The sequence below is a fragment of the Notamacropus eugenii genome, chromosome 2 (assembly GCF_028372415.1).
Source record: "Notamacropus eugenii isolate mMacEug1 chromosome 2, mMacEug1.pri_v2, whole genome shotgun sequence".
NCBI lineage: Eukaryota > Metazoa > Chordata > Mammalia > Diprotodontia > Macropodidae > Notamacropus > Notamacropus eugenii.
Window position 1 is genome coordinate 230,101,243 of NC_092873.1, and position 21,817 is coordinate 230,123,059.

Here is a 21,817-nt window from a genome sequence, read left to right on the forward strand (position 1 = left end):
ACTGGCAGAGATCCAGAGATGAGAACAACTTGTCTCACCATTTAAAAAAATCAAAAACTTATTGCTGTTTTTTGTTTTGTTTCTTTTTTTTCAAGAAACGTTGGGAGGCAGGGAAAACTAACTTGAAGAATGGGAGGTAGAAGCGTCTGGAGGCCCAGCACCTAAAGAACTGGGATGGGGGCAGGAAGGATGAGGGAGATTTTGAGGAGCCCCAAATCCAGCACAGGTTTCAGAACTTAACTCTTCACATCCAGAGGAGTTTCTAATGCACTAGTTTGGGGAGGGGGCACACACTTGGCTGCTGCCTTCCCAACCCAGTGACGTTTCCTCTGTCACCCTTCCTCTTTCCCCTTGGAACGTTTTCCCCCATTCATGTGCCCAGCATGTCTTCAGTCTCCCGAGAGTTCTCCTTTATGCATCGACTTAGGCTGCCTATCTGGAGGTTCCTGACAGGGTGGGGCCGCGCCCGACCCAGAGCCTACAAGATAGAAAGGGAGGCCAAGCGTGGGCAGCCCCAAGGAGCGCGCGGGGTTCAGCCAAACTCCTCCGGGAGCCGGGAGCGCACGCAGCTTGGCCCAGGGCAGGGCAGCGGCGGCACCTGAATCCCCAGAGCCTGGCAGACCAATCCCAAACGCCGGAAGCGTTGGCGGCGGCCGCTCGCTGGGGAATTGGCCCAGTGGGCCAGGGGAAGGAGGGAGGGAAGGCACACTCGTCCAGAAAGGAACGGAACTGGTACCCGCCGCCCCCGCTACCGCAGCCGCCACCACCGCCACCACCATCCACCATCACGTTCCTTTCCCCTCCCAGCTCCGGCCCCATCTAAAAGGCCGAGACAGCTCCGGAACTTTTCTGCCACTTGCTGAGAAGAGCAACCTGCCTCCTTACTACCCCCCGCCCCCTTTCCGCTGCCCTGCAGACTCTGGTGGAGGGTGGAGAGGAAGGAGAGGGCTGACACTGAACTAGTCCTTCTGATCCACCTTGCGCCCCAACTGTGTGAAGAGTCACCGACTATGGGGAAACACTGATGAACTTGCCCAGAATCCCCTGAAAGGAGACACAGGAAGACATCCCCGGATTCAGAAGAGAGGGGTACTGCTGGCCAGAAAAGAGGAGGAGGGAGAGGAGGAGGAGGAGGAGGTAGCGGTGGTGAAAAGGCTGATTGTACAGCCCGGCGGACCTGGGCGCAGTAATGTCAACATGTAAGTTTCGCCTTTCAGCCTGGAATTCCTTTACGCCCCTGTCTGTAACATTTCTATTCCCCACCCCCCCCTCCTGCAATGATTTTGTAATGACTTTAGTAGTACTGATGGAATAAACCGGTTTGTCTTTTAATCTGTGCCTCAAGGCACGGAAGAGGAAGACTTGCCAAATGAAGATAGAAAGTTGCTATGTGTCTGTGGCTTTCTTTTCTTGACTCTCTCCCCCACCCCAACATGTATTTTCTCCTTCAATTGGAGGTAAACCTCATGTTTAGTTAGTATAACACAGAATTAAAAGGGTAGGGCGGCAGGAATGGGGAAAACGAACTTTTTATTTAAAGCGAACAAGGAATAACAGGTAGTCCGGAATCGTGACTTGCCAAGAAAGCGCTCTTCTGATCAACGCTCCCTTTGGACTTGGAAGGTATTGGTATCCAGAAAAAATATTGACTTTACACATTGTCACCCTTGAATGTAGAAGTTATTCTTGGATCTTTGAGCCATCAGAGTACTTAAGGAAAGTAAAAACAACAACCTGCAAAAACAGGTTTATTATTATTTTAAGATACAAAAGACATTATCTGGAGAGTTGTGTTTAAAGAAGTTAAGTTTGTGTAGTAGACTTTTACCTTCATCTGAAAGAGTGGTGTGCTTTGGAGTGAGAAAATTCTTAGGGATATGGAAAGAGAAAAGCTGACTTTTATCTGAATATTTCATTAAGAGCCCTTTAGTCTCTTCCTTGGAATGACTAGCTGGCTTCTCCTGCCTTCTAAGAAAAAAAGGGGGGGGGGGAGGGCAAAGGGGAGGGGGATTCTTTAAAAGATTCAAGATTATTATTGTGGCTAGTGAAGAAATTACTTCTCTCTTGTAATATACAATGTACTCTCTGGCGCTTTACTCCGTGCTGGGTAGAACAACAGATTTATTTTCTTTCACTAGGTAAAATTTTAAAGGTTTGCAAAAATTGATTCTCCTCTTGTCGCTGATGGCTCAGTCTCTTCATCTGTTTTTTTTTCCCATCTGAGTATACTCTGTATTCGTACACGTACGCATACACACACCCCTTTTTGCACCCCTCTGCCTGTTTAGACCAACCTCCTCCCCCTTAACACTCCACTATGCTGTATTTCTCTGTTGTTCTCCAAAAATTATTTTTAATAGAGGAAGTGTAGTGTGGGCAGTGTCTGTCTACTTCTGTAGTATTATGAATTGATACCCTTTAACAAGGTACCATATAATGAAAAATGAACAAAACTCATGCAAAATCTAGAAAGTGTGACAATTTCATACCTGTGAACTATGAAGTCACATTTATGTTAGGGGAATTAGCAAAGTGCAACTTTAAAAACCTTTTCTTGGGAAGAGAACCAAGGACCAAATACAATTTTGTTCTGATATACTAGAGACAAGTTTTGAAATGAATACAAGTTTGCTTGAAAGTTTTACCTTACCTGGAAAATATATCAGGATTCTTCAAGGCAGACATTTGGCCAGCTGTGTGTGGACCTCTACTGGTTAGCAGACTGAATGGAAAAATAGCATATTGCATATGGGAAAATGGTGGTATGCTTTGTCAATACCAATTAAAAAAAATAAAAGCAGATGTGAAACTGATCAATAGGCTCTGTGAAAACTTTAGTTGTTATGAGACACTGCAATTAAAAAAAAATTTTATAGTTCTTATATTTATAGCTTTCTGTTAAATAGATTTGCATTCTTCATCCATAAATGATTAGCTGGCAGGTCACAATGAAAAGCAGAAATAGAAATTATTGTCCATTACATAATTTAGTATACTAGGCTGCGTTACTATTGAGCAGTTTTACCTGAAAATTTACAAACTTTGTTATAACTTAAATTTATTTTTTTTCTTCTGTGATTTATATGGAATAGATTAGGTTGTTCTCATTCTTTTCAGATATTTCAAATATATTAAAAACTAAAGAAAATCATGCCTGTCGTTTTATGGTAAAAATTAAGACAGCATTCTTCGGTCATATATTGACTGTGGAAAGAACCACAGTATCTTCTAATCTTCCATTTTCAATATGTTACTTGGGTTCCTCAAGTATTATTTTTAATAAACTTGGGAAAAAGTCTCCATCTTTGTTACATTCAAATTGTGTTTTCTGTATATTTAGATTTAGTATTTTGCATGGACTAAAGAGTTAAAACTTCAAATTTAGCAAGACTGACACTTAATTGGTTTTAAATCATGTAAAGCTAAAGTCCATTTATGTTTTACATAAATTACATGACATTATTCTTGTCCACTATGAATGGTGAATGAGGCTATTGTCTCTTGCATTATGGGATACTGTAGTAGCTTTGGGCTAAATAGAACTAGTAGTTTCAGTACTTAACTGGCTGTGTCACTACAGTTCTTTGAATGATTCCAAAGTAAATCAGGTGCTGTAAAAAGAAATTATTGGCCATTTTTAATCGTTAGTAATATCTTACCAAAAAAAATTTGTATATAATGGAATAATTGATAATTTCCCAAGCATCATTCAGAATTTAGATGAAATAAATAGTCATCTACAGTATTTGTGGTTTGTCTGGAAAGAATCATATCTTTCTATTTTTCCCGATGAATGTCATAATGATACAAGCTGAACATCAAACCATTTTGGGCCATATAAAAAAAAAGGTAAAGGCTCATTATGCATGATTCAAATATGAATAAAATGTAACAATGCATATGTCACATTATTTTAATTTTCCTTTCAAGCTTTATATTTAAGTGCAGTGTAAAACCATATAGAACAACTGTTTCTCCAGTACTTAAAGTCACAAAGGTCAGTTTATCCAATGTATGTCTCTTTAGAGGCAAGTACGTTAGCAGTATGAGGGATATTACTTCTTTAATCTGATGCATCATCCTGGTGTGGAAATGACTCTGATTTTGAAGGGTATGCCCACAGAAAGTTTCAGGCAGACTTGTCATCTCCAGGATCATAGATTATATAATCATGGCTCTCCAGCTGGAAGGGGTCATCTATTCTAACACTCATTTTACAGAAAAGCTGAGTCCTGTGGGTTAAATGTTTTTCCTAAAGATACTGAGCTAGTGAGAAGAGCTGTATTTCAAATTGAGATGAGAGTTCAAACTGTGGTAGGATTTACTAAGCTGGAAAGATGTTGAATATTGTCCAGCTACTGGCTACTCTGCTAAGGGCCAAACTAATAAAGTTCATCACCACATTGCTAATTGAATGATAAGATGAAAAAAATTTTTTTGGCTATAGCAACTCTTGAACTTCATATGCTAGATTTTATGAAAAGATTGTTACCTGCATCTGTTGAGATAGTCCGCACACCAATGAAATTCCAAATCATTAAAATAAAGTATGTTAGTTTGGGACACATTACCCCTTAGGTATATTGAAATTTGTGTAAATGACAACTCTCTATTCAATGAATGTATATATCTAGCCATGTTAACTAGATGACTAGGATGATAGGATGACATTTTATCTTTTTAATTTTTCTTTTGGGTAATAGGAACTCTCCTTTAACCTTAAAAAATGAGAAAGTAAGCCTGATGCCAATCTGTAAAACATAAACATGTGTTATTCTTTTCATTAGGGAACGGAGATGGGCAAGAAGGATTAAAACATTCTTTTATTTATACTCTACGTGTTTCTGTTTGTTGAAAGATTTATTATACATGGAATAATGGGAAGGTCACTATTTAGGTTTTTTAGAGTCGTCTTGGCATAATGAATGGAGAGCATTGTGCTTAGAATCAAGAGAACAACCTGATTTTGGATCCCATCTCACTCTTACTAGCTTAAGGGTGCATTAGCAGCCTTCAGAACTACAGTTTCCTTATGTGTCAAATGAGGATGGTGATAAATAATGCTTGCACTAATTACTTTATAGGATCATTGTGAGGAAAGTACCTTGCAAATCTTAAATGTGAGCTGTTATTTTAGATGTACTCAGCACATACATGTTCAATTGTGTTTACAAACTGGAATTAAGAATAGGAACCAGACCTGAGATTTAATGGGGATGTACATTCAGGGAACTTGCAGATAAGGAAACTACCTCTACCAAATCAGGTTAGCACCTTTTCAGCATTATAGTCTTGAAGACCCAGAACATGAAGAGATAAAATGACTTTGTGATTGATGGTCACAAAGCCAGTGTGTATCAGAAAAATCTTTAATTCAAGTCTTCCTGACTCTAATGCCAAGCTTCCTATCTGCTATGCCAGGCTGTGTCTCTGAAAACTGAAATTACCTTTTTTATTCCCTTCTCAAAGCCCCATTTAAGATGTAGGTTTGTGTAGAAGAGTGAAGAGGCCCTTTACCTCTAAAAAGTAAAGAACCTTACTATCAGGAGTTAGCAAATCTTGTTATTTTTGTTTTTTCAGTGACACGTCCGCAACAGTAAAACGAATATATAATAAACAGCACCTACCTCAGAGTTGTTGTGAAGATCAAATGAGACACTGTATATATGTATGTATGTAGTACAAAGTGCTTTGTCTACTTTAATGTGCCATATAAATGGTAGTTATCATGAACCCTAAAAATAAAGAGTTCTGGACTTGGTGTCAGAGGACTTAGGTTCCAATTTTGAGTCTGCTGTTTTCATGTGATCTTAGGCAAGTCTCTTCGCCGATCTAAGTCTTAATTACACCGTCTGACAATTTATAAATACATATGTACAGATATGTGTATGTACACATACATATAATAATAATATTTACTTAAAATTATTGGGAGTATTCTCAGTAAGTGGATTTTCCAAGGTAAATGAAGTTTACTGTTTTAAACATCAACAGCTAAAGGAAGTCTTCCCAAAATGGACCACATTCGTTACCATTTTCTTAAACAGGAAAGTTACCATAATTTTTTTCTTTTCTTGGAGGTCCAGTGTTAATAACACCAGTTATTGTACTGGCCTGTAATAGAGTTATGTTGTCTTAGGCTAGTGACATGTTTGAGTGAGTTGTTTTCTACTATCTTTGAGTTCTTGTTTCTCTCTCTCTGTCTCTCTGTCTCTCTGTCTCTGTCTCTCTGTCTCTGTCTCTCTCTCTCTCTCTCTCTCTCTCTCTCTCTCTCTCTCTCTCTCTCTCTCTCTCTCTCTCTTTATATAGTTCTTGTTAGTAGTCTCTTAGCTGTCACTTCTTGGGCTAACTATGTACCTGCTTCTAGTTTCTCAAGCCCCATCCAAGTTTCAGCTTTCAGTGTCCCTTATTATATTGTTAGCTAATAAATCACATATCTTGGTTGCTAGAAATATACATAAGATAAAAGGCTCAAATGGTCTGGATGTCTGTAAAGTTCATGCACTTTAATGTAGAGAGGTAGTGACTGTTTTTGTGGTATTCCAGTGGCCTCTTTTTTATGGCATAAAAGACAGGATACTATAATGAAAAGAAAGCTAGTTTTAGAGTCAGAAAGCCTGAGTTAGAATCTTGGCCCATGCACTATTTATGTTGTCACAGATGAGTTTTTTCACTTCTCTGGACCTCATTTTTTTTTTTTTACCTGTGAAACAGATGGTCAGCTAAGTGGTAGTGTACATAAAGTTGGAATCAGGAAGACTCAAGTTCAACTTCTGCCTCAAAAACCTACTAGCTTTGTGCTACTTGGCAAGTCACTCAACATCCCATAACTTCCATAATTTTCCATAAAATGATGGTAATACCATTAAAAAGCTATTCAATAGCTAGTTAAGGTATTGAAACTTTAAACTGCACCGAGACTTTTGGGACACATTGTATAAGCTGTTATTTGGAGGCGATAAATGATTTAGAAATTGAAGGGGAAATACTAAATCTGATTTTCATTTGAAAATTAGACATTTGTACATTATGTAGTTTTCAAAGTATAATAGATGTAAAAAGTGGCTCACTACTGTATTTTATACATCTTTATTAGATTTCATTTATAATTTTCTTATGTAGCGTATTCTATTGCTCTCCCATTTTCTTTGTTATTATACATACATGGAAGGAACTTATCTTTTAGGGGGATTTTTACACTTTCAGGGCCTAATTTAAAAGGAAAGAGACAACATACATAGAGCAGTGGCTTTTGTACAATAAAAAAAATCTATTTAAAAAAATAATCCTTGTTTGTTTACAGTTCTGATGTTGGAAATCTAAGTGACAAGTGAGGATAACATACATCTTCCAAGTTAGGTTTATGCTGTTACTTAAAAAAAAATGCTGTTGATAACTAGGATGATTTTTTACTTATGTTATCTTGATATAGTCCAGCTTCTTCATACAGAAAAAATGTATATTGTTTCTTGTTGGAGAAAGACCAGTTTGATAACCTAGAAGCCAGGGGCCCATGGCAAGTAGAATGCATAGATTTTTCCCACCTTTGGGCAGTTAGCAAACAGATGACCAAAATTTAAGGTCCTTTATCAGAGCCTTACTTTTTATTGGAAGCAAGATGGATAAAAAATTCTATTCCACAGCTTTTGCTAGAAACAGTTTCTTAATTATTATCGCAATTAAGTGTCTTATTGCTGGCTTTCTTCCATTGCAGGATGTTTTACACAAGTCGACTGTGGAGCTGTCATTGGAAATGGAAGCTGCAGCCTCTTCTGGCCCTCCTTACCATATATGCTGTTTGTGTACATCATTCAGGTAAATGGGAAATTTTCTGTTGTCAGTAAATACACCTTCCTCAACTTACATTTTTCAGAGTTTCAGAATGATTCAAGTGAGTTAAGGTTAGGAGTGATATTTCAGTTACCTTGTGACTCATTTTATCAGTGTTCTCTTGGTTGCCTAATAGAGCCTTTTTCTTTTCGAGGAATCTTCTTTATCCATTGAATGACCTTTTCTTTGATCATGACGATTTCTAAGTGTTTGTGTTTCTTTAGAACTTTTTATTAACTAGCATTCTATATATATCGGGTTCATATTTTGTGACTGAGTGCCTGAAAATCTGATAAAGTATTTAATCTTATTGTTGAAAGAAGCATTTGTTTCCTGCTAATCTTTACTTTTTAGGATTTCTATTGGTGAAAGGATTAAATGTATTATTTTGATACAATTAATATTTTGCAACAAAGTAATAATGATTTTAGAAAAACAAAATCCATAGCTGTCATAAAATTCATCAGTACATTGATGTGGGAGAGTTAATATGAAAACCATAGTAATTTTAGCATGTTCCAAAGTCTTTTTTTAATTATGTTATTCTTGAGGCAAGATTCCTTGCTTTTATGAATTTCTGAATTCACTTTAGACGATAATTATATAAATGTGCTAATTAATGACTGAGGAATGTTGTTGATGTTAAAAACTAAATCATGAATGTACAACTGCTTTTTGTCAGCACAAACTGCATTCCTTTTTTTCATTAAAAACTCTCTTTTCTCCTTGAAGAAGTGATTATAATTTTCCAGACGAGTGGAATTAACATATCAATTAAAAAACAGCTAAATTCTGATAATACACATGTTCATGTTGCTTGGAATTTCTGGGAAGGTTATGTTAGTGCTGCATTTAAAGTCTGTATGTCGCAATGATCTCTTATATATGTTTATAATTGATACTTTGGAAGAAACAAAGAATAATCTCCTGAAATGGCTCTTTCACATGAAGAAAGTCTAGTTTTTATTTGCTGGGTAAATACTTTTTCCAAACGACAGAGCACAGAGAATTTTAGGAGTTTCAGCTACTTAGTTGGAAAATTCCCCAGCATTGTTTAATGGCTCCAAAGCACAAGCAAAACCTTCAGCAAATTTTTTTGCATATGTCTTTTTTGTCTTTTATGAGAAAGGCACTCTTAGTTACTGACTTCCTGGCAGTGAAGGAAAAAAGGTTTAAAAAGGACAGAGAATTAAAAATACGTCGCATTTTTGTACCTCTCTGATTCTGAATTTTTCATTGCTCCTTAAAGTATAGTTTAATGTATTTTAAAATTGATAGAGGCTGAGGTATGAAACCACATATCAATTTTGTGCTATGAATTCTAAAAGTGAAAAATTATTTTGACCAAACTTACATGGAGGAAGAGTTAGAAATTATTTTTAATCACACCGCCTCCTTTACAACAAAGCAATGGATATGTTCTTATTTTAGTTTTGAACACATATCTTTAAAATTGTTCATAGCTTTTCATGTGAATAAATAGAATGAGACATATTAACAGATTCAATCTATTTTTATCTTTGATTTGGTTCATGATATCTGATAAGTTTTTTATAAAACAACTTTAAAAATCAGTTTTTGGAATATCCTTTGCTTTTACATCATCTCTGTAAAGAAACAGAGAGGTGACTTCTGATATATCTTCTTTGGGGCTAAGGTTAATCCTCACAACATTATATCATTCAGCTTCAGTTGTTTTATTGCTGTTTTTTTACAGTTAGAATGTTGTGGCTATTGCACATGTTGATTTCCTGTTTATTTATTTTGCATCAGTTCATATGACTTTTCATACTTCTCTCTATCATATTCATCAACTATTCCATTATATTTATGTATCATAATGTTACTAGCTAATCCTTCAAACAGTGGGCATTGATTTGGTTTCCAATTCTTTGCCAGTACAAAAAATGCTGCTCTAAGTATTTTGATGCGTATGGTACCTTTTTTTTGGTCATTAACCCTGCAGGAAGCGTAACTTGCAGGGGAATATATGGGTGAAAGAATTCGGTCATTTTAGTGACTTTCTTCACATATTTCAAAGTTATTTTCTAGAATTATTGGACCAATTTGTAGCTCCACCAATAGCCCATTAGTGGGTCCATCTTTCTACAACACCTGCAACAATGGTCATTCTCAATGTTTGTCATTTTTGTCAATTTGCTAGGTTTGAGATGAAACCTCGTGATGGTTTTGACTTGTATTTCTCTGATTATTAGTTATTTGGAGTATTCTTTCATAAGGCTATTAATAGTTCTTTTGAAAACTGTTTGTTCAATATCCTTTGAGCAAAGTTTTGCCTATTTCTGTTAGTCAGCTCTGTATCTTAGATAGTAAACCTTTATCAGAGTTTTTTGATACAAGGATTTTCCCTCCAGTTGACTGCTTGCTCCTAGTTGTGTTTTGTTCACAAGAAAGTTTTTTTTTTCAATTTCACTGAAATTTTCTCTTGTCACTGTTGTAATTATCTCTATCTCTAGTTTTGTTAGGAATTCCCCCCAGTCATAATTGTGAAAATTAATTGATCTGATTCTCTTCTAATGTTTTCATGGTACAGTATTGTGTGGTGGAATATTTTAAACAACCTTTTAAATTTGCACAGTCATCATTTATGTAAGTTTTTAATCATTTAAGTATTTTTTAGTATATGCACACATACCTACCTAAGTATGTTATATGTCATTAACATGATGCTTACAGATGTGTTTTACTTATGTCAAAAGATAACATAAGGAAAGCTTATTTTGAAAAAAATTATAAAAGTTTACTTTCCCTTATAAAAAAGATCATGGAAGGACCCTTGGAGATCATCTAATCCAAACATCTCATTTTACACTTGGAAAAGCTGAGGCCCAGAGAGCTGAAATGATCTTCCTAAAGTCATACAGATTAGAACCAAACCCCATGGTCTTATTACTGCACCATAGTTACACACCTCATTTCATGTAAAACAGTCTGACAAATGACAGACATTTGATTTATATCAAATTCTGAAAAATAACATTGTTGAAGAATACTGTGTAGTTAACACAGTTAACTTTTCTGTCTGTATAGTACAAAGTACTCTACAAAATTTGCCTAATTTGATCCCGATAGATGATTAATTAGGAGAATTTAGACTCTGAAGGAATTTTGATGCCTGAACCCTAGATTAGCTATTGATCCCTATTGATGACATGAATTCCATAGTTACCAAGTCTCTACTTCACTTTTGGTTTTGCAGACCTTCTTTGGCAGCATGGCTTAGGGGTGAGACTGCATGGTATATTAGAAAGAACACTAGACCTGCTGTGCAACTTCCTATGTGATCTTCTTCCCATTAATTATATCATCAATAAATTAAACATAGGTCAAACACATTGACCTAAGCAATATCTAAGGGTCTGATATTTTTAATTCAAAGGGTGTGACAATATGTAAGCTAACAATTTCCCACTTGGCAGTAACCCTTTGAACGTTTCCATCATGCCTAGTACCTTCCTGTCAATTAAACTCATTAATTTCAGTCATTGAACCATGTAAAGAAGGCAGTTGGGTCAGCCATCTTTTCACTTCCCACCTGGTAGCATGGTTTGGATTTCTCTATCCTGCCCAGTACCTTCTATTTCTCCCTCACCCTTATCAACTTGCTTTTCTATTAGATTGTAAGCTTCTGAGGGCAGGGACCATCTTTCTTTTTCATATTTATACCTGTGCTAAATACGGTGCTTGACATATAGTATGCTCTTAATAAATGTTTGTTGACTGACTGACTTAAGTAAATCTTGAAATTTGGTCCCATGTATGATCTTTACTGCTTGGTCATCTTTTTGATCAAGCATGACTCATGTACGTACTTTTTAGTAAAACCTTAAGCATTCTGACTGTTAACATGGCCAGTGGCCTCAGAGAGAAAAGGATGAGTTTATAAATTAATAGACTCTGAAGCTTCAGATAACTTGTGAAGTTGTAGATTTTCGATGTTAAGATTTGTTAGTCAATATTTATTGAAATAACTAAGGGGGAGAAAACTAGTAAATAAGTTTCTCCCATTTCTCTCATGAGATAACCTTGTGATTCAATGTCAGAAACCAGCTCTTTGTTTATAGTCAGTTAACAAATATAACTATAAACAGTGACTAATAATCCCAATTACCTCTGAGGGAAAGTGAAATAATCAGAATCAGGAGGAAAAAATTTAAATGTTTTCCACAATATTACAAAGGAAAACAACATTGAAAAACTTCAGAACTCTAATCAGTGAAGTAACAATCATGGTTTCAGAGGACTTGGTGGTAAAATACACCTCTCAACAGAGAGATGGTGGACAGTGGGTATGGAATGAGGCATACATTTTTCAGACATGACTAATGTGTTCATTTGTCTTGCTTGAATATACTATTTTTGTTACACAGGAACATTCCATCAGGGCTTGAGGTACTCAGGAATCATTAGGAAGTGGATCGAGGTTTAATAAAAGAAAATAAGATCACTAAACATTATAAAAGGAAAAAAAAACCTTTGAAAGTCTGAAGTCTTACAGATTCAAAGGAGAGAGGGCTATAGCATTAAAAAAAAAATAGTCACTTAGCTGTTACCCTGCCCATCTTTTGAAAGTTTGTAGTTAAAACACACACAAAGTAAAAAAAATGCTTCTTAAGAATCTGTCATTAGATATTTCACATCCTAACTTCTTTTATGTGGCCTGACAAATCATAGCTGTGAAGATGCTAGTGATATCTCAGGCAGACAGAAGTTTATGATTTCAAGTAGAGCGGGAAACAACCAGTAGGAGCCAACAAATTCCTAAGCAACAAAGATCCTGTTTCCACACAGATATCCTTAGTAATAAGCACTGAGGGAGGTGCCCCCTTTCCCTCCAGAAAATTGATGATATCAGCAGATTATTTCAAATCTGAATGTTCTGTTTTCCATGACACATCAACGGTTGAAACAGGGAAATATGTACATATTTGAAAGTGCTGCTTGAACAGTGTTATTCATATAGTAGCTCAGAGAAAAGCAGAATTATCACAGGCCAGGTACTTTGACTGAAAAAATGAATCCAGATGTTATGGATATTTTTTTCTCTTGAACAGATCTTAGCATTCATTTTTTTTTTTTTTAACTGTCAGCACTACACTGTCCTGGAATATATTTAAATAACTGAACAAACATGACTGAGTCATAAATACCTCTAGTTATTGAGTCATTGATCAAAGGGCTGCTAATATTATAGCAAAGTGGTATGATTATATTATCACAGTTGAGATTCCAGGTCACATATTTTTGACATATCATTAAATCCACCATTTAAGCGAATTTTGAACTGCTTCAGGAACTTTCAGCCCCTGTGCTTTCTCAACCCTGGAATGTCTCCAGCCTGGGGACTGATACTTAAATGTCTGGTTTCTTCTTAATGTTCTTTGGATTGAATCATAGAATCTTGTAACTACAAAAAGGTTTTGGTTTCTGTGGTTCCTAATATAGCTAAGTGAAAAATGACTTATTACTAGAAGCTTCACACCTTGAGTTTTTAGTTGTTTATGGAAGCCCATGAGATATACAAAAACAGAAAAGTTTTGAACCCTGGATGGCCCTCTTCTGTTGTTGTATTATCAGTGACATGAAGTAAAGGAGGCTGAATCTATACCTGGAGTATATTTACTGCCAGTGATCCATGCCTCACACCCTTCAACTTCCTAGTGATTCATACCTGAACACATCCTATTCACCCACAGTACACATTGACTCACAGTCCCATAGCTATCATACTGACCCGTCTTCCTCTGTATTCATTTTTTTTCCTCACTGACTCATACTGTCATCATTCTAAGCACATTGCTAATTCTCTGTCCATACTCTATTCTGTAAATATCATGTACCTTATGTCAACTCTACCAATTATTAGCATACCATAGTGCCACTAGCTTTGGGTAGGTATACATTCTCTTTGTCTTTCGTCCATAACCCTTCTATTTATATCCTTGATTCCATTTTCTAAATCCTTTAGGAATTCACTTCTTTGATGATGCCCACTTTTCCCAGATTTTAATCTCTGCTTACAGACTGGCTTCCTTTCCTATGTTTTATAAACATGCTTACATCTCCCTCATATTAAAAAAAAAAATCTTCATTGGATCCTACGATTTCCTCAAGCTATTGACCAATATTTCTTTCCTTTTACAACCAATGTTTTATAAAAAAAAAACAAAACAACTCTCTGTGCTCATCGTCTCCACTCTCTCCTTTCGCATTCATTTCTCAGTTTCTTGTAGTCTGGCTTTTTAACTTCATCTCTCAAAGGAAATGCTTTATCCAATGCTACCAGTGATTTCTTAATTGTCAGGTTCTGTGATGTTTTGTGAGTTCTCATCCTATTTGACTTTCCTTGACACTGTTGTCCGTTCCTTTCATCTATTTTAGACACCCTCTTTTTTTCTGTATTTTTGAGATATTGTTCTTTACTCCTTTTCTTACCTGTCTTTTCCTTCTTAGTCTCCTTTACATTATCATCTGTATTTCACTCACATATATGGGTATAGCCTAGGATTCTGTTCTAGGACTTCTTTTCTTATTTTACTATGTTCATTGGTGATTTAATCAATATTTGTACCAATATGTAATTAAATATTTAAACCATTAATTTAATTTAAAAGTTAAAACAATTAGTTGAATATTTAAACCAATATTTAATTACTTAATTAAATATTTAAATCAATATTTGATCAATATTCAATCAATATTTAAATTAATATTTAAGCAAGAAACTTCCAGATCTCTGTCCAGTCCTGGCTCCTCTTCTTAATTCTAGTCCTGTTTCATAATATGGATCTAGACCTGGAAGGTCTTTTAATCCAACCATCTCATTGTATAGATGAGGAAATTAAGGCCATGGGAGTTTAATTAACTTTTTCCAGTTTTCCTAGGTAATAAATATATGGTAGAACCAAAATTTGAACTACATTTCTGCGATTCCAAGTTCAGCACTCTTCCCTTGTGCCACATGGTATCACCAGTTGCGTGTTGGACCTCTTCAGTGGAATATCCCATAGGTATCTCACACTCAAAGTGTTTAATAACAGAACTCTTCATCTTTGTCCTCAAACCCTCCTTTCTTGCTAATTTCCCCATTTCTGTCAGTGGCTCTACTAGCTTTCAATCACATGCATGTACAACCTTAGCTATCTTTGACTGTTCCTTGTATCTTTGAACAGATACTTCTACCTGTATGTACCCCCTCAGTACATATCCATGTATCCTCCTTTCCTCTGGCTCTTAGAATCTCTGACTTTCTTTAAGGTTCAGCTCAATTGCCATCATCCAACTCTAGTCTTAAACTGATCACCTCAGTTGCTTGTTTTTCTGTTTCCCTGAAATTATTTACTTTTTATTCTTTTTTAATGTACCTTTGCTTATATCTCCTGAGACTAGCATGGTGCCTGTCACATAGAAGTTATTGAGTAAAAATTTGTTGAATGAATAAATGAGTTAAGGTTTACAAATGACTTGACTTGTAGTCTCATGTATTCCTCATATTAACGCCAACAGGTAGTTTCTATTTTAATTTTTTTTTTTTTTTGGTTTAGTCCTATGATTTCCTGAGTATGAGAAGCTTCCAGTATGAAACTTCCCTTTACTGCTACAGATTGGTAACTCAACGTTTATTTAGCATTTTAAAGAATTGCTTGAATCACTGAGAGTTTAAAGGACTTTGCCCTTCTCTAATAGCTAATATTTATCAGAGGAAGGACTTGAACCCAGTCCTTCCTAATTCCAGAACTTTTTGACTTCTAACTCTTCTGTTTACTATGTCATATTGCCTCTCTTAAGGAGAATAGTACAGATATTATTATGTTTGTTTCAAAAATGAGAAAATGGAAACTCAGAGGGAAAAATGTCATGCTGAAGGTCACACAGAAAAAAACACTGGATCTGGGGTAAAACCTTAATTGTAGACATCACAACACTTTCTTTCAAAAGAGATTGAGAAGGTATTGGATACAGAGCACTAATAAAAGATTAAATTTGCTATATCTTAATGGACAGAAAACCAACAGTTACCGATGAAACAGTTATTTCAGAGTCAACTGTATGTAGGCAATTAGCTACTCAGAGTGAAAATCAAAGGAAGTGCTAAATTGTAAGAAAGACTAAAAGCAGAACCCACATGGCAGATCATGGAAGTCACCCAGCTAAACTCTCCCAACATTCCTCTCCAAAAAATATTAAAATAGTGCCTCAAATCAAATTTTGCAGCAGCAGAACCAAGAAAAGTTTGAGGTGAGAAATTTTTCTAGCCTCAGAAAACTGAAAAGGGCAGTAGCAATCATCTGTGACACTGGATTGAGGGCCTCTCTGGAGCCCATGAATACAGTGGTGGCAACAGTGGCCTCAGTAGCAGCAGTAGCTATGGGAGTTCTCAGCTCAGAGATGGTAAGGAGGGTCAGATAATTCATCAAAAAGAGCTCAGAGGGGACCCTTTGCTGGCAGTGAGTACAGCTGATTCTGACTGGCAACTCTTTTGAACCATACACCATTCTAGGTTACAGTTCTAGGGCAGAGTGAAGTGTTAGGGATTGACAGCAAAGCAATGAGGGCCTGATCACAGTACTGAGACACAGTACCAGCATTTATGGCTGCAAGGCCCCTTCATGTGTAAAGACCAAAATACAGTCCAGGAAAGCAGTTTCCACACCTCTCACAGAATCACACCATCTTGGAAGTACCAAAACCTTGCAGACCCCCAGAACTGGCTCTGAAAAACAAAAGCGCAAAAAGCCTGAAGCTTGGGAGAATGCATCCTCACCCCCAGGTAAACAGAGCTCAACTTTAACATAGAGTTCAAAGTCAAGAAACAGGCTGGAAAAATGAGCAAAGACCAAAAAGAAAAAAGAATAGGGTGGCAGGGAAGATCAAGACATAAATCAGAAGAGGACAACAATTTGGAAACAGCTGCAAAATGCCTCAAAGATAAATGATACTTGGACCCAGGCCCAATAAGAATTCCTTGAAGAGTTAAAGAAAGAAACTAGTAGTAGAGGAAAAATTGGGAAAAGAAATGAGAATGATGTAAGAAATTTGTGAAAAAAGAATTAATAGCTTGTTTTTTAATGAGGCACAAAAATACTGAACAAATAACACCTTAAAAACAAAATTGTACTAATGGTAAAAGAGGAACAAAAATCCCCTGAAGAGAACTTCTTTAAAAGCAGAAGTGGCCAATTGGAAAAAGAGATACAGAAGCTCACTGAAGAAAACAAGTTTGTTTTTTTTAAAATTAGAATTGGGCAAGTAGAAGCTAATGACTCCACAAAACATTAAGAAGCAATAAAACAAAATCAAAAGAATGAAGAAAATAGAAGAAAATGTGAAATATCTCATCAGAAAACAACTTCTCTGGAAAATAGATTCATCAGAAATAATTTAAGAATTATTGGACTACTTGAAAACCATGATCAAAGACAGAGACTAGATATATTTTATTTCAAGAAACTATCAAGGAAAACTGCCCTGCTATCTTAGATCCAGAGGGCAAAATAGAATTTAGAAGAATTATCCAAATTCCTGAAAGAGATCCTAAAATGGAAACTTTCAGGAATACAATAGTCAAATTCCAGAGCTCCCCAAAGAGAAAGTACTTCAAGCAGCCAGAAAGAAACAATTAATTCAGTAATTGTGGAGTCACAGTCAGGATTACTCAAGATTTAGTGGCTTCTATGTTAAAGAAGAGGACAGCTTGGAATATGGTATAACAGAATGTAAAGGAGCTAAGATTACAAACAAGAATACCCAACAAAACTGAGTGTAATTTTTCAGGGAAAAAATACATATTTAATGAAACAGAGAACTTTCAAGCATTCCTAATGAAAAGACCAGAGTTGAATAGAAAATTTGAAACTAAACACAATACTTAAGAGAAGTATAAAAAGGCAAACGCAAGAGTAATCATAAGGGATTCAATAAACTGTTTACATTCTTATATGGGAAGATGATACATGTAACTCCTGAGAATTTTATCATTTTTTGGACGTTAAAAGGAGTTTGTGTAGACATAGGGCATGGTTGTGTTTCAGTTATGTTGGAAAGATCTCTAAAAAAATAAAGGGGTAAGTAAAAGGGATATACTCAAAGAAGTGAAAGGGAGAAGGTGGGGAAAATTTTCTCACATAAAAGAGGCATGCAAGAAAGAGATTTGACAATGGAGAGGAAAATGAGGGGTGGTGGCAAGCAATGCTTGAACTTCTCTGTCATCAGAATTAAGTGCAAGAGGGAAGAATATATACGCAGTTGTGTATAGAAATGTAACTTACCTGATAGGGTTGAAGGAGGAGAAGGGAATGATAAAAGGGGGGAGTGTAATGATAAAAAGGAGTGCATGTTAAAGGAGGCAGTGGTGAAAAGTAAAATCTGATTTTGAGATGGGACAGGATAAAAACACAGAAGAAACAAAAGAAAATTAGATGGTGGGAAATACACCATGAGTAATCATAACTGTAAATGTGAGTGGGATGAGTTCACCCTTCAAATGGAAGCAGCAGTATGGATTAGGACCAGGATCCAACAGTTTGTTGTTTACAAGAGACTTACTTGAAACAGAAAGACATACACAGAATTAAAATAAAGGGCTGAAACAGAATCTAATATGCTGCAGCTAAGGTAAAAAAGGGCAGAGATAGCAGTAGCAAAAAGACACCTAATTAAAAGAGGTAATCAGGGAAACTACATTATGCCAAATGATACCTTAGACAAGTAATATAAAAAGAATTACAGCAAGTTTCTCTGATAAAAGCTTCATTTCTCAACTATATACTAAATATTCAACTGAGTGAAATTTATAAAAATAAGAGCCATTCATTAATTGATAAATGATCAAAGGCTATAAACAAGCAGTTTCCTAAAAGAAGAAATTAAAACCCTCTATAGTTACATGAAAAATGCTCTGGATAACTATTGATTAGAGAAATGCAAATTAAAACAACTTTGAAGTAACATCTCATACCTATCAGAAATGACAAATACTAGAGGGGATGAGGAAAAAAGTATACTAACGAACTACTGGTGGAACTAATGGGTCCAACCATTCTGGAGAACAATTTGGAACTGTGTGTACCCTTTGACCCAACAGTACCATTACTAGGTTTGTATCTCAAAAAAGATCAAAGGAAAAGGACCTGTATGTACAAAAATATGTATAGCAGCTCTTTTTGTGGTGGCAAAGAATTGGAAATTAAGGGAATGCTCATAAATTGAGGAATGATTGAACAAATTGTGGCATATAATTGTGATGGAATACTGTTATGCTATGGGAAATGATGAGGGAGATGGGTTTACAAAAACATGGCAAGACCCACATGAACTGATGTAAAGTGAAGTGACAAGAATCTGAGATCACTGTGCACAATAACATCAACGTTGTAACGACGATCAACTTTGAAAGACTTGGCCACCCTCATCAATACAATGATCCAAGACAATCCCAAAGGACTTATGATTTTAAAAATGCTATTCTCCAGAGAGAGAACTGATGAACTCTGAGTGCAAACTGAATTATAATTTTCTCACTTTTCTCTTGCTTGCTTTATAAAAAATGGCTATTGTGAAAATGTTTTGCATGACTTCACATGTGTAATTGATATCATATTACTTGCCTTTTCAGTAGGTGTGGGAGGAGGAAGAAGGGAGGGTGAGAATTTGGAACTCAAAATTTAAAAAGAACTGAATGTTAAAAATAAATAAATATTAATAAATTAAAATTTTTAAAAAAAAAAAAAAGCAATAAAGATGAGGAGACACTCATTGCAGTATTTCCTTCCTAGGCTGTTTCAGCAAATTGTCAACTCTGAAAAAATGGGAAGTGGGAAAAATGAGAATAAAAAGAAATTGACTGTACTGCCATTTCTCAGAGAAGCTTAACTGATGCTAAGCAGTTACCATAAGAGTAGTAAAGAGGACAGAAAGCACTTCAGCCAGAAAACACAATCTTTTTGCCAAGCAGAGAGACATAGCAGCCAAGGGCAATACTGATTTAGAGTACATGCTTGTTTGCAAAACATTACTAAGGAATATGACTGGAGACTACAAGTAGCATAACTTTGCAAAAAAAGAAATTGAAAAGCAATTGAGGGGAAAATTAACCTACAGAGAGCTTAGTGTACTATCCAGTTAAGAAAGATGATCCCAGAAGAGATTAAACATATGTTAACGAAATTGGAAGGAGGGCAACAAAGAAATGTGACTGAGAACAGTTCTGCTTATAGCATTAAATTTTTATAGTAATACGTTCTCATTGGCAGTGACAGTGAAAATGTACTAAAATAAATTACAAAGGCACTTAAGGTAAAGACAGGAAGAGTGGCTGGATGAAACCAAATAAATACAAGAGAAATCTCTATGAAAGCAAATTTAGAAATACTCATAAATTGATTTTTAAGATAATCCAAAGACAGTAGGATCCTACAATAATGGGAAAACAATCACTGGTAATTCCTTAACCAAAACAGATGCAACCAAGGAGATACAAGTAACTACAGGTCTATATTTGTGCTTACTAATGCATATAAAACATCATAATTTTCTCTAATGATATCTTTGATGGAAACATGAGAAACAGGCTTACACAGATAATTTTCTACAGTAAAATGTTTCTTTATAGTAACGTGTCTAATTGAGAGGTGTAGAGGAAATAAAATCCCGCTTTTTAATTAAAGCTTTTTAATGCAGCTGTCTTAGAGAATAAGAAGAATTTTTAAATGTTCTCCTCAAAGGCTGGATTTATGGATGGATATCAGATGGATTTATGATCTTTTCCTCAATCCAAGCCTTCTGTGTTTCATGGGTTTCCAGGGCCAGAAAAAAAATCACCAGGTTCTTCTCTGTAGGTTGATCCTTAGAAAATAGACTAAGTCTGTTGCTGGAGCCATACTGGAAATATTTCCAAAATTGTAGAACCTGTCAGAGCTTATGTTCTCCTACACATTAAAATTATCCACTTTCTGACATACATGAAGACAGAAGTAATTTTGTTCAATTATACTCTGACTAAAGACATGAAGTGAGGTCCCAACAAGGTCGATACATTTACCTAAGGTTTTTACTCTTTTCAGGGACAGTGTTCTTTTCTATGTCCAAACAATGACAGCAAAACAATTCCTTATATGTGTTTAAGGTTCCCCAATAACCTAGGTGAAGTGCTAATTTTGTTCATCTTGAAATACTATAGAGGCTTCCATGAAAATTCATAATAAAGGAAAGTGATTGAACTCAGTTCAAACTACAAAAAGTAATGCATACATTGGTCAAGTGGTGAAGCTAGGTGGGGAACCCTTTGAGTTAGTTCATCTGTCTATATCTATCTGTTGATCTGTACATACACACACAGACACACACACACACACACACCCCATCCTAGACAACTTACAGTCAAACTGAGCTAGATCCAGAATTAAGAGGGGGAAATTAGATTGGATTGCATTTGAAAAATCATGTAATACTTACCAGGATTTTGAACTGTTTGCTACCACTAAAGCCTATATCTTTTATAACCATATTCTTCCAGTAACCCTACATGATTTCAACTCATGGAATGCTATGATAGTGGGAGCATAAAAATGACAGATAACTCAAAGAGCAATGGACAGTTGCATTGTATACATTGATAGGCTTTGTTACTGGTACATGATAAGTGGCCTAGAATAAATTACCCAGGATACATATGATTTGAAGAGTAGGTGGGCTTGCTCATAAAAATACAATATGAGACAGCAGATGGACTAATGAGTGGTACATTGATGGCTTGTAGATAATAAAAGGATAAGAAGACGGTACTTTCTAGGGATTATGAAAAGACGAAAAAAAATCACACAGAATGAGAAGTAATGGAGAATTTCCAATTTATGCCAACTTAAGGAGTTCCCATATTAATAAAACATGGAACCACTAAGTAGCCTTAGCAATGAGTACTTTAGAAAATAGCCAAGACTCATATTTTTGAATGAGTTCCTGCTGCTTC

The 21,817-nt window shown here is 35.8% G+C and overlaps 1 protein-coding gene across 5 annotated transcripts in view; it reads left to right on the forward strand.

Annotated features, from left to right (window-relative positions):
• Positions 1 to 458: 458 nt before the first annotated feature.
• ADGRG6 (adhesion G protein-coupled receptor G6) overlaps positions 459 to 21,817 on the forward strand; it is a 173,243-nt gene continuing 151,884 nt past the window's right edge. For 2 of the 5 annotated variants that reach the window (XM_072643474.1, XM_072643478.1), the window contains exons 1-2: positions 461 to 1,199; positions 7,715 to 7,815. In XM_072643474.1, the coding sequence (XP_072499575.1) occupies positions 1,198 to 1,199; positions 7,715 to 7,815 (103 nt within the window). In that variant the 5' untranslated portion in view covers positions 461 to 1,197. Of the gene's footprint in view, positions 1,624 to 7,714; positions 7,816 to 21,817 lie in introns of all 5 variants that reach the window. The other 3 variants (XM_072643477.1, XM_072643475.1, XM_072643476.1) reach the window with 3 other exon arrangements.